Source organism: Acanthochromis polyacanthus, chromosome 17, assembly GCF_021347895.1.
Source record: "Acanthochromis polyacanthus isolate Apoly-LR-REF ecotype Palm Island chromosome 17, KAUST_Apoly_ChrSc, whole genome shotgun sequence".
NCBI lineage: Eukaryota > Metazoa > Chordata > Actinopteri > Pomacentridae > Acanthochromis > Acanthochromis polyacanthus.
In genome coordinates this window covers 13,587,691-13,598,840 of record NC_067129.1, presented here as the reverse complement: position 1 = coordinate 13,598,840, position 11,150 = coordinate 13,587,691, and the positions used below count along the sequence as shown (strand labels likewise).

The 11,150-nt window shown below is 40.9% G+C and overlaps 1 protein-coding gene across 1 annotated transcript; it reads right to left on the bottom strand.

The window, feature by feature from the left end:
* Nucleotides 1–2,716: 2,716 nt before the first annotated feature.
* Nucleotides 2,717–4,203, bottom strand: gsx1 (GS homeobox 1). Its single transcript, XM_022190482.2, has 2 exons — nt 3,696–4,203; nt 2,717–3,571 (listed from the first exon to the last, which is right to left on the bottom strand). Exons 1-2 carry the CDS (start codon nt 4,072–4,074, stop codon nt 3,219–3,221), a joined length of 732 nt encoding a protein of 243 aa, XP_022046174.1. The 5' UTR covers nt 4,075–4,203; the 3' UTR covers nt 2,717–3,218.
* Between the last annotated feature and the right edge of the window lie 6,947 nt (nt 4,204–11,150).

Sequence of the window (11,150 nt, the reverse complement as noted above, 5' to 3'; positions counted from 1 at the left end):
TACTGGCAAAAACGCGCAATAAAAACGCCACACACGCCCTAAAGTAGTTAAATCTTAACCTAAAAGTGTCGTTTAACCATTAAATCCATGTTTTAGAAGTATTCCTACTAAAATAGTCTCCTTTTATCCAACAAAAACTGAGTACGGGCGAGGTTGGAAGCATGGAGCAGCTCGCATTTGTCCTCTAAAGTGACTAAACAAGCACGTTTAAAAATGCATTAAAGTGTTTAAAAGTTTATAAAGTGTTGTGTAAAAGTTGGCAGGTCAACTTGTTAAGGTTTACTACACACTTTTATGAAGCCTGGATAAGTTTAAAGTAGTTGAATGTGCAGTGCCACAGCAAGCCACGCGGGTCCAAAAGAGCTCTCATTGAGAAGCCACGTGTCCGTTTCCAAAGCCTCTCCAACTTAACCACCTCCTTTGTACGACTAACCCACATCGGCAGCGTCCCTCCACATAAAGGGATTTGCAATTTCAAGATATTTCAGCTTAAATGTTTTTGACAGTTCCCTCGCTTTTACCTCGGCTTGGTTATTTTAACTGTGCCAAATGGGTCACCTTGGGTTGCTGTCTGCGCGCAAAGGGCTTTTGCGCGCATTCAGTCTGAATTTTTTCCAACTTTCCTTGACGGGGAAACCAGCTGCTGGTCGTGAAAAGACGGCTTATTAATTGTCCTTTGTCATGCAGAATTGCTTGATTTCTAAAGAAACGTACAAAGGCTCTTTTTCAGGATTCAAGTATTTTGTTTCGTGCGTATTTTCAAACCATCGAATCAGCTGCAGCGCCGCGCCGTCTACCAGACTCTCAGGTACTGACTGCCTGCTCCCTTTGTCCCCTTTTAATGCTGTTGTAAATCGTGCAGACTGATTTGTTACAAGCTGTTCTTTTAATCTGATAGATAAGAGACATGTCAAAGAAAAGCCGTAAATAAAAAATTAGCCGGAATAAAGACAAGGGCGAGTCTGCTAGATGGGCGCCTGTTGACTCAAGCGGCTCTCCAGCGTCAGGGGAGCCCTCTCCTCAGCTCCGTCAAGGTTACGTCCACAATTCCCTTTTCTTCTTTTTAAAAAGACACCGTAGTCCTTTTTGCTTCAATGAATTGATCGGCACAAAATTAAGAATAAATAAATTGAGCATTTGGAGCACCGAGCGTATAAGCTCCCCCAGGGCGCATACCCCCGGGCTATTGAATGGATAAAGGGCGCTTTGCAGAGGACGTTGTGAGCAAAATGGGGCTCTATGGTGCAATTAACAAAATAGTCTAATCCCATATCTTAACAAATGCAAATATTAGAGTTTTGTTAAAATGGTTAAGTGAACAATTAAATGAAAGTTTACAAGCGAAACTTCACATCCAAACCAGGCACACTGCCGCAGATAATGTGCAGTACGCAATTTAAGAACAGTTTTCACTCTCTTTAAAAAAGTCTGGAGGTACGTTTATATGGAGGCAAATATAATTTAAAACATGCTCATTGTGGTAAATGTTATTTTGACAGGCAAAGCTTCAGACAGAGAGCAGCTGTAGCGGTGCGTAAAACAGGCGATCAAAATTGGCCACTCCTAGTTTGGTCTTTTTGGAGAGTAATTTTTTCAATGAGATAAAATGTTTTTAACTGAAATTTAAAAAAAAAAAGCATTTTCACTTTTTTCTTAAACTTGTTTTCAACCAGAACAATATTTTAGCTTTTACCCAAAAGGCTCAGTTTGTGTTTGAGGACGCTGCATAGTATTATCAGACTTGGTACATTATTTAATTTCTGTGGTTTAAACAATTTACAATAAATAAAATATATGCTAATTAATAATTATGTTATTTGCCATTTAAAATATAATACTGCCTCGGTTTGAGAGGGTTTGTGTGAAGACTTAAACGCACCTGGAGCTCATAAAACCGACAATAAACTTGACCACGCTGCTGCGTTAACAAAGAGAACAATCTGGGTCGGTCATGGACACCAGACTCTGTCTTTTCCTCATTTATTTTCATCTTAGATCGATATCTTAAGATATGCACACTCCTGATGCACCATTATCCCCCCACAGTGATGATTAACTCAGTCACACGAGACAGATCATTTCAGCTGGGATGAAACTTGAAAAGAGTTCCAAAGGGCCAGACAGTGATATCTGGCTTGAGTGTCCCCCAGGGAAAGCACATAAGGGGACCCCACAATAACGTCTTTAATGCGTCTTAACCTTAAAGATTATCAAGCTTTTGATTTACTCGTTCAGCTCATAATGAACTAATGTGCAGATTAGGTACACAACAACATTTTTGTTCGCCTGGAAGACGCAGGATAATATCAGATTGGCAGAAAAAAACGTGGCACCAAATTTGTTTAAGATTTTCTGCCGGGAAAAAAATCCCTGTTGAACATTTTTTAAAATTATTCTTGAAGCCCGTACGCTTTGTCTTCATGTAAGAGAATATTAAAATATATGTTGTTTCATTTGCACAGAGGCTGCGCCTACGCGCAATTCCACATAAGTGCTGCCTGCGATAGTTTGAATATTTATAAGAATATTTTATGTCACCATTTTTACTAAACATTTTCACACAGTATTTTTAATTATCTAATTGTTTTCCCCTTAACGTTTTTGAAAAATCTTGTGCTCAATCTGAAAACATCAACCGGATTTCATGTGCGCCACCGTGCGCACTCAGCAATGCGCAAAACCCCCAAAAATATAGAACCAACACGACACCGTAGTGTACCGCTCAGAAATATTTTTATTTAAGTATCAACATTTTTAAATAAATAAATATTTTTCAATTACACTGAAGATATAATTTCAGAGTGGTCTCAGCGATGGGACAGTGGGGGGGGGGGGGGGGGGGGATTTCTCTCCAGCTTTCCGTATTTGAAGTCACAGTTCCATCCACATAGAATGAATCTAACCAGCAGTCATCAAGTATAGCACAAAATACTGTCCTCCCCCAAATACTAATAAACAATGTTGGAGTTGTTTTTGGGGGTTTGTCTTTACAAATATGCCTACCATACTCATCGGATTGGCAACAACAATGGACTGTTTTCAGAAAAAAACTACATACAAAACGTACAACATGTATACAGCTATACAATAATTCAGGGCAGCTCCCTGATTAAATATTCTCTGTCTATGTACACACGACTGAACACAAGTGGCACAGTCTGTTTTTTTTTTTTTTTGGCTGTTTTCAAAATCTTTCAGAGGGGAGGCAAGAGGGCAGTTCAGGGGGAGACGGACAGGTCCACGTCCTCCTTTTCGGATGAAGAGGGAGATATGGGAATGTCATCGTCCTCCTCCTCCGAGCATCTCGCCGTCGACAGGGACGAACATTTGCAGTTATGTGATCCAGTCCTTTGGCCGCTGCTCTTGCCCTCCTTTTTGTGCTTCACTCTGCGGTTCTGGAACCAGATTTTCACCTGTTTCTCAGACAAGTTCAGGTACGTGGCGATCTCGATGCGCCTCAGTCTGGAGAGGTACATGTTGGAGGTGAACTCTCGCTCCAGCTCCAAAAGTTGCGTGCTGGTGAAGGCGGTGCGCATGCGCTTGCTGCTCTGAAGTTTGCCGTTGCTGTTTTCTGTGAAAATAAAGAGAGACCGTCAGCCACACAGACAACACAGAAACGCATGCAAAAACAAAAAACAACAAAAAAAGGCGGCTCAGCTCCACTCAGTGAAACCTGAAATGAGCTTTTTACTCACCGATAGAGATGCAGTGGAACTGGCGCGGGTCTGGCACCGAGTACGCAGCCTGGTAAATCCCCGGTGCGTGGCTGAGGTTGACGCTGTTGGACGTGGAGTGTTGCCTGGACAGAGCCGAGTGGCAGTACTGTGAGCTGAAGGGAGGAAAAGACGCCTTGAGGAGCGGCAGCGCCGGTGGAGACGGATGGAGCTGTGAGGCGGTCATGCAGAGCGGACAGAAGCACAGCAGCCCCGCTTTCCTGGAGTGGCAGGAGCCCGGCAGCCCGTGCGGGTGGTGCGGCGAGTGCACGGCGTAGGGGAATAAAGGTGGGTTGTTCTCGTTCCCTTTGTCGTTGGCCTCCCTTAAAATCAAGGAATCCACGAGAAAAGACCTCGGCATGGTTGCAAACTTGTTGCTCGGCGCGGTTTCAAGTTGGAGCCGGTGCTTACTGCGGCTGCGTTCAGCGCGTGTGTGCTCTCCTCGGGACGGTGGACAGCGAAGTGGTGCTGAAGGCGCACAGCCGCTCCTTAAATAGCCGCCGCGGACTCGGTTCGGCCATGTGACGGTTACGCTGTAAGCGGCCAAGAGCTCTCAATAGGGTTTTGTGCCTTTCTCTCGGCATTCCCACTGCACGCTTCCCCATTATTTCACTTGTTAACTAAATGAACTGCATAATGTAGTCTATTCTTGTCAGCCCCACCCACGCCGCAAGAGGCGGCACTGCCCATTCTCCCTTTTATCATCACTCTCATTTTATCATAGAGAAGAGCTTAAATTTGCGAGAGAAAACGTTTCTGTCACATTTGGAAAAAGCTAGTGCGCATTGAAGTTTGGTCTTAAACAGTCTTTAAGTTGGAATTGTGTCCAAAGCAAGAAGAAAATGCATCTGTTGCACGTTTATTCCATTTAAGCAACAGCAGGTAAAAAGCAGAATAATTCCCCCTGTAATTGTTTTAAATTACATCTTCATGATGCGTCTATTTGGTGAGATCATGAGAAGATAAACCCAGTAAAATGTATGGCTGCATTTCTCCGAATTCACCACTCAATCAGTCCTGTATTATTTACTGAATTAATTATTTGGGCCTGCACTTGTGTGGCTACTTTACTGTCAAACAACACAAACGCAACAGCTGAATGTAAAGTTTATGCATATCCATTTTAGGGTTAATGTGTCATTTCTGGGCACAAAAAAAGGGACAAGTCATCGCCTGAAGGCAGTGCTGTTAAAGAGCAGTGATTAATTCCTTTGCTCGGGCCCCTGCCGAGTCGGGGGAAAGAATATGTAAAAATAACCAGGTTTTCACTCTGCGGCCCTTATTGAATGTCATTGTGGAGGGTTTTCAATGAGAGAGAAAGAGAGTCGAATTAAAGTGTGTGACAGCGGCGGATAGACGCAACAAAGGCGACTCTGTCATAGAGGAGCCCAGTGCGCTGCGCGTCAAGCCCCCGCCTTGCGCTCTGATTGAATTAAGTAATAGGAAAACATTTTCTTTCACTTTAAGGCTTTCTGAACAAGACCTTCAAAGGGGCCCGGAGCCGTAATATGTGAGTAAATGTGGCTTCTCTTATTCTGAGCTGCAGTTTTTAAAGGAGAAATTAAACTATGGAGAAATATGACACATAAAGTTTTTCCACACCTGTTTGTTTTCTCTTTTTTTTTGCTCTCCTGCTTTACGCATTAGTCTCTTCCCCATGAATTGTCACGTCCGTTGCCCACATGACGGTGTGATGCTATCTGTTCCCTCCTCATAAAAGAGGCTTAATGTGCTCAGCTTCACACCACTAATCTTCCACAAAAAAGCTAGACCTGTAATTAGGTTTGCGCCATTAAAATAGGTACAAATTAGGAGCAGTTAAACCCTTTAACGAGATCTAGTCATTAGGACAAAAACCTGTTAAATCCGAGAGAGCCATTTTCATTTTTTTTTCTTTTCTGTATCACTCTGTCCTTTCATATCCTGCCAGAAATTAGCCATTAACTAGTCTGTCAATCTTGCAACAATCTCCTGAAACATGTAAATACAAATCAGACGCTTTTTATCCTCACTCTTAATTAGATAATAACATGTTTTCATCACAAACGCCATTATTCTCACAAGATTATGCTCCAGTGGCGAAGTTAAAATAGGTGCAAAATGTGCCTTTTTTCAATCAAACGCTGCACATTTAAAAAGAATTATATTATGGTCTGCCTTTTTTCTTCTCTCTCTCTCTCTCTCTCTCTCTGGCCACCGTGCGCCTTTACGCGGTGGCAGCTTGATGCATTGCTCGACATAAAGATGTTATCAAAGGCCCTAATTTTCAAATTATGTACAGCAGTCATCCCGTGGATAGGAATAGAGGTTTCATGGGTCGTCACGCAGGGAGGCTCATCCTAATTTGCAATCCCAACTGGAGACTGACAAATAGTTTTGACCTCCCTCTGGAGGCGCGGGCCAGAAGTGCAAAGAATCTCATTCTCCATAATCACTTGTTACTGAGATAAATAATCGAGGAAAATAGCCCACTCACATTATAACCACTCATTTTTGCACTAGTTCCAGGCTTTAGAAAAAAAAAATCCACACATATAGAGCCACTTCTGATAAGAACATGCATCATCACGTCCATATCTGTTCTTTTTTTGGGGCACAAACCGATGAGGCGGACTAATTCAGCATAGCTTCATGTGTTCAGTAACTAGCATACAGCTGTGGGTTGGTAAAGCTTCTTAACATTAATGTTTGATAGGGAGGGGAAAGCAGTGCCCCTGAAATAGTAAATTATTTATAAGATATTAAGTTGGAACAATTGCCATCACTCAAATTCATCCCTGATGATAACACTGACCAGTGCCTGCTGTGCCGTTGGAGAAGCACATTTTCAGGGGCTTTTATGCAATTATACCCAAAGATCTCGTGCCTGATGACATAAAGAGAGCAGTCTGTTTATGGAGATGTAGTCAATATCTCCTTTTCTTTGTGGTATGAATAATTCATAGTTTAAGACACTATCCCCCCTCACTTAATATGTACACACACTTAAACACCCACACATCTCTAATACAAATGATGGTTTTAGCTGACAGTGTAACAGGATTTAAGGTCCCAGTGGGGTTTGGCCCAGCCGTGGATGGGCGCTGTGACTGTCGACGTGACACAGAGGGCCGGCTGCCCCTCCTAATCTCCCCCTGAGGCAACATCAGACTGCAGATCCCGCTGCACCTCTATGGACGCACAAAGGCCTGATTATCATTCATATGCCCACCAGAAACACCAGTCCAATAGATAACAGATGACACGTAAGTACCAGCTGAATGGTGCAATATGTTGAGGCTGCAGGAGTCTATAGAGACTAATGAATCCTTAAGAGAGAGGGAGACGGACAAAGAGGTGCTGTCACTTGAGGTGCTATAATGTGACAGATATAAGGCTCCACAGGTGAATCTGACCCAGAATGAACCAATGGAGCATTGTCTGTTGTTGCAAATACAAGAAATCTTCCCTCTCTTGTGTGTGTTTTTTTTTCTTTATACAGCTGACTGATAATATCTAAAAAGCGGAGGCGTTTCAGTGATTATTTCAATCTGAGGAGATGTTTAAGTGACCATTTGAAGATGATAATTACCCACAAGTGCAGCTTAACTCAGCCTGGCCTCACAATTAAGCAGCTCAAACAGCATTTTTACTTTAATGAAAGTTACAAGAAACGTGTGGCTTTCACGAAATCAATTTTAAATGGATTATTTTCAACACAAAATAAAGTGTTTCTAGATGTGCAGTTTTTATAAAACAATACTTTATATATTGTGTTAGAAATGTGTGTTTTTACTCTCCCATAAATGGATGTTTTGTTCTTCGTTCGGCTCTGGTTGAATCTTCTCAGATTTTATTCACTATTGCTTGAAAACACAAAACGTCACAATTCTGCCTGTGTCAACCTGTTCAGATTCCAAATGCCACCGATACGACAGGAGCACAAACGGCACAGAGCAGTCACATTTCAAAAGATAGATTAGAAAAAAAGCCTGAACTATTTTATGATGCTGAGCTGCTGTAAGTCAGATTCACTAATCTAAAACGATGAATTCAGACTTTTTTGACGGTCAACTACAAAGAGTTCCTTAAGAAACGGTCAGAATTGTATTCAGCCATTTTTGGAACCAGGTTGTTTTTTTTTTAGGTGGCATTTTTTTTCTGCCTTGTTTTGAAATTCCAGTAAAAAAAAAAATAGTTGGAGGGTTAAGGGGTGAACTTGCTCAAACAAACCTGGAGTTGATAAAGTTCGTGCTGACATCTTTAGCACTTCACCACAAGTTTATAACAGCCAAACAATGATTTGTTGTGAGTTGAGTAATTGTTGGGATTAAATTAAGACTCTCGGAACAAAAGTGTAGCTGTTTTTTTTTTGTTTTTTTTTAAATGAATACATTTTAGTGCAAAAAGTAGCTGCACAAAATGACCAGTCATTCCCTCTACATGACAATACATGTTATGCGGCATGTAACTGTAGCTTCAGAGCAATTTTTAGTTGTTATATCAAAAATACCGATGTGATTTTTCTTTTCATTTTATCCCATTTGCTTGTTTCATTCCAGTCCAAGAATTGCGAGGATTTAACTGAGACTACCAAAGAGGGGAAATGAGAAGAACCAACTACAATGATGACATCAGCTTACGAACACAATGAAAGTTCAGGTGTAGTAGAAGAACTTCCTCCTCTTTTTAAATGTTAGGCAACACAAATGAGTCATCTCGTTCTTCCACAGTCAGCCAAATTCAAATTCGGAACAAATATATGAAGCCAAAAGAGTGTTGTTGTAAATGTAATGGTTGATGATAAAATGTTCAAATCTAGCAGAATCCTCTGTCCCTCCCTTTATAAGAACAGTCTCTGTCCAATACACAGCACAAATGAATCCATGTGATCAATACAAAGAATACACAGCAAAGTTTACCAGTAATACTCCAACCGTCTGTGATCTGAACTGTTATCTTAATCAGTATCTTAACATACTGCAAGTTACAGACGGACGTTTCAACCACTGAGGTTGAGTTGCTCTCATTTTTTGTGTATTTACATATAAGCTCTGTTATTTTCTAATTTGCAGGATTAAATCAGCAGAGAATGTTAAGTTACATTTGATACACACTTGACCCACACATTTCAACTTCTAAGATGTGCACAGTGAAACGTCTCTGTGTGAATAAAACGAATCATACGTCACGATGGTACAACGCTGAGCTGCTGTAACTCCTTAAAATCTTCTTGTAGACTCTATTCTGGAGGTTAATCCCAGAGATTACCTCAAAGTGCAGAAGGAACATGGGTGTTATGTGAGTATAAAAATGTCGTATCCACAGCCTTTATTAGTAAAATTGACTGAAAGATGTTTATTGTTATAATAGAGCCATCAATCTGTTCAAATGTCTACAGATTTAACTCGTTAGTTCTTTGTTTAAAATTATAATAACAATGGTACATTTCTGAAATTAAGTAGAGTAAGAACTAGAAGCAGTTAGGACGCCAACTGGAAACATACAGACAGCATGAATGTAGATACCTACATCATAGAACAGTCCCTAATCAGTGGAAATTACCACACCAGTTAAAAATATTCGTGATGATGTGACTGGCATGCTAAGAAAGTTTGGTTCCTTTAGATTTTTTTCCTTTTGGGGCAACGTTATATTGTGTCCCCTGATGGTAAATCTGGTAGCTGAGTTTCCGCCTCAGTCTGCCGTGTAGAGCCTCTCTGATGCGGTTGAGTCCAGGTCAAGTGCTGTTGCTAGGTGCATCCTCGCAGCTATGTCCGCCTCTACTCTGCTGGCAGCACCGACAGTCTGAGCTCTGACAGTCTCAGTGTAGCTGTGGATGACGGGCTGCTGTTAATGAATAACTGCTAATGAAAAAAACTAGAAAGGAGCTCTGCTGTGGATGTGGAGGATCATTCAGTCATGTTAAAAATGAAAAGTCTAACATTGCTTTGCCTTGCTTGCTCGGTTCTGGTTGTTTACCTTCAAAACCACTCTGAGCTGTAGTTGAAGGGTTCCTTATAATTAATAATCATACAGAGCACTTTTTAAAGCCCACATTGCAAAGCATTGAAGATGTACATGCAGATGAAGTGGACTGAGATGCATTTTGTGTCTTCCCAATTATTGGCTGAGATTCGGCCAAAAAGAAAAACAAAACACACTGAACTCTGTCTGCACCCTGAAAATGTATAGAGGCCAAGAACGGCCAAGTATGAAAAAAAAGGAAAGTGTGAAAACCACCCCATTAGACTTAGATACTTGTATATTTGACCTTTCTACCAACAGTAACTTTGTAGAGAATGTTTTTATCATGCATTTAGAAATGTTAACTGGATTCAAATGCAGCAAAACATAAAACACAAGTGAATTTTTAAATGAACCTTTAAAATAACATTTTACAGAATGCATGTGTTTGCAAAATTTTCTGCAAACAAAAAACATCTCTTTATCTTCAAGTTTCTTTAATATTATATTTACTGTCTGATTTATGGAGAATAGACACAAATGGAGATGTATGGAGGCCAACCTTCTAAGCGAAGACGGCACCTGATGACGACTGTCTGATTTACTCATTTCTCTTATTAGCAGTTGCAAATTTCAATGACTGATGGTAAAAATCACAATTCTGGTAATGTTAGTATTCTCATGTTGTTCATTTTCTAAAATCCCACTGATGCCCTTCAAAATTAAGGCAGAATTTCTTCCATTTGCAACCTTACTAAGACAGAAAAATACACGCTATGTGTCCTGGTTTGTTTTTGACAAGAATAAATGAGAAGAAGATGCAAACTTGACAGTCGGGCCCCTCTAATGAGCCCATTTACATCTAAATGTGACGATGTTATGGGAACTAAAATGGTCAAGTATATTTTCCCCTGAACTTTCTTGACTTCTACCAACCTTGTCCTTCAAACTAAAGCACAAAGCATCCGTTAACTCTTCTCCAACTGATGTCAGCACTTCATCAATCCTCACACTTTGCTCATGAGCGAAAAATAATTAGAAACTGTGTTGTGCTCTGAAACAGCATCAGAAAGAAAACCATTAGAGGTCTAAATATCTTTGGATGATTTCAAATTTCCTTTTGATGTAAATCCATTGGTTCTGCCATAGATATGTCTCAAACCTCCCCTTTGACCCCATTCATACGAAGGCCTTGAAACGCTCTTCAAAAGGGTTTGTTACCCTGTGGAGGTCAGTAGGCTCTTACGTATGACTGACTCACATTTTTCCAAATCAGCAGACTTTTGGCCTAGAAATAACAGGTCAAACCAATGAATTTAATGAACTCTCCCAGACACAATGAATGCCTCTTGCCATTTGAACCCCAGTAAAGGGATATGGGCAGGTCAGCAAGCCCTTTCAAGGGGTTTGTACACAAATGTGACAGAATGCAGTTGCTTCAGTGTCTGCGCTGACAAGTTGTTCAAAGTGCTGGGGATGTCAGCGATAGTG

Excerpts from the sequence above, each read along its gene's own strand:
- gsx1 (XM_022190482.2), bottom strand. The coding sequence starts at position 4,074 with ATGCCGAGGTCTTTTCTCGTGGATTCCTTGATTTTAAGGGAGGCCAAC. Across the intron at positions 3,572-3,695 it reads GTTCCACTGCATCTCTATCG|AAAACAGCAACGGCAAACTT; the intron begins GTGAGTAAAAAG and ends TTATTTTCACAG.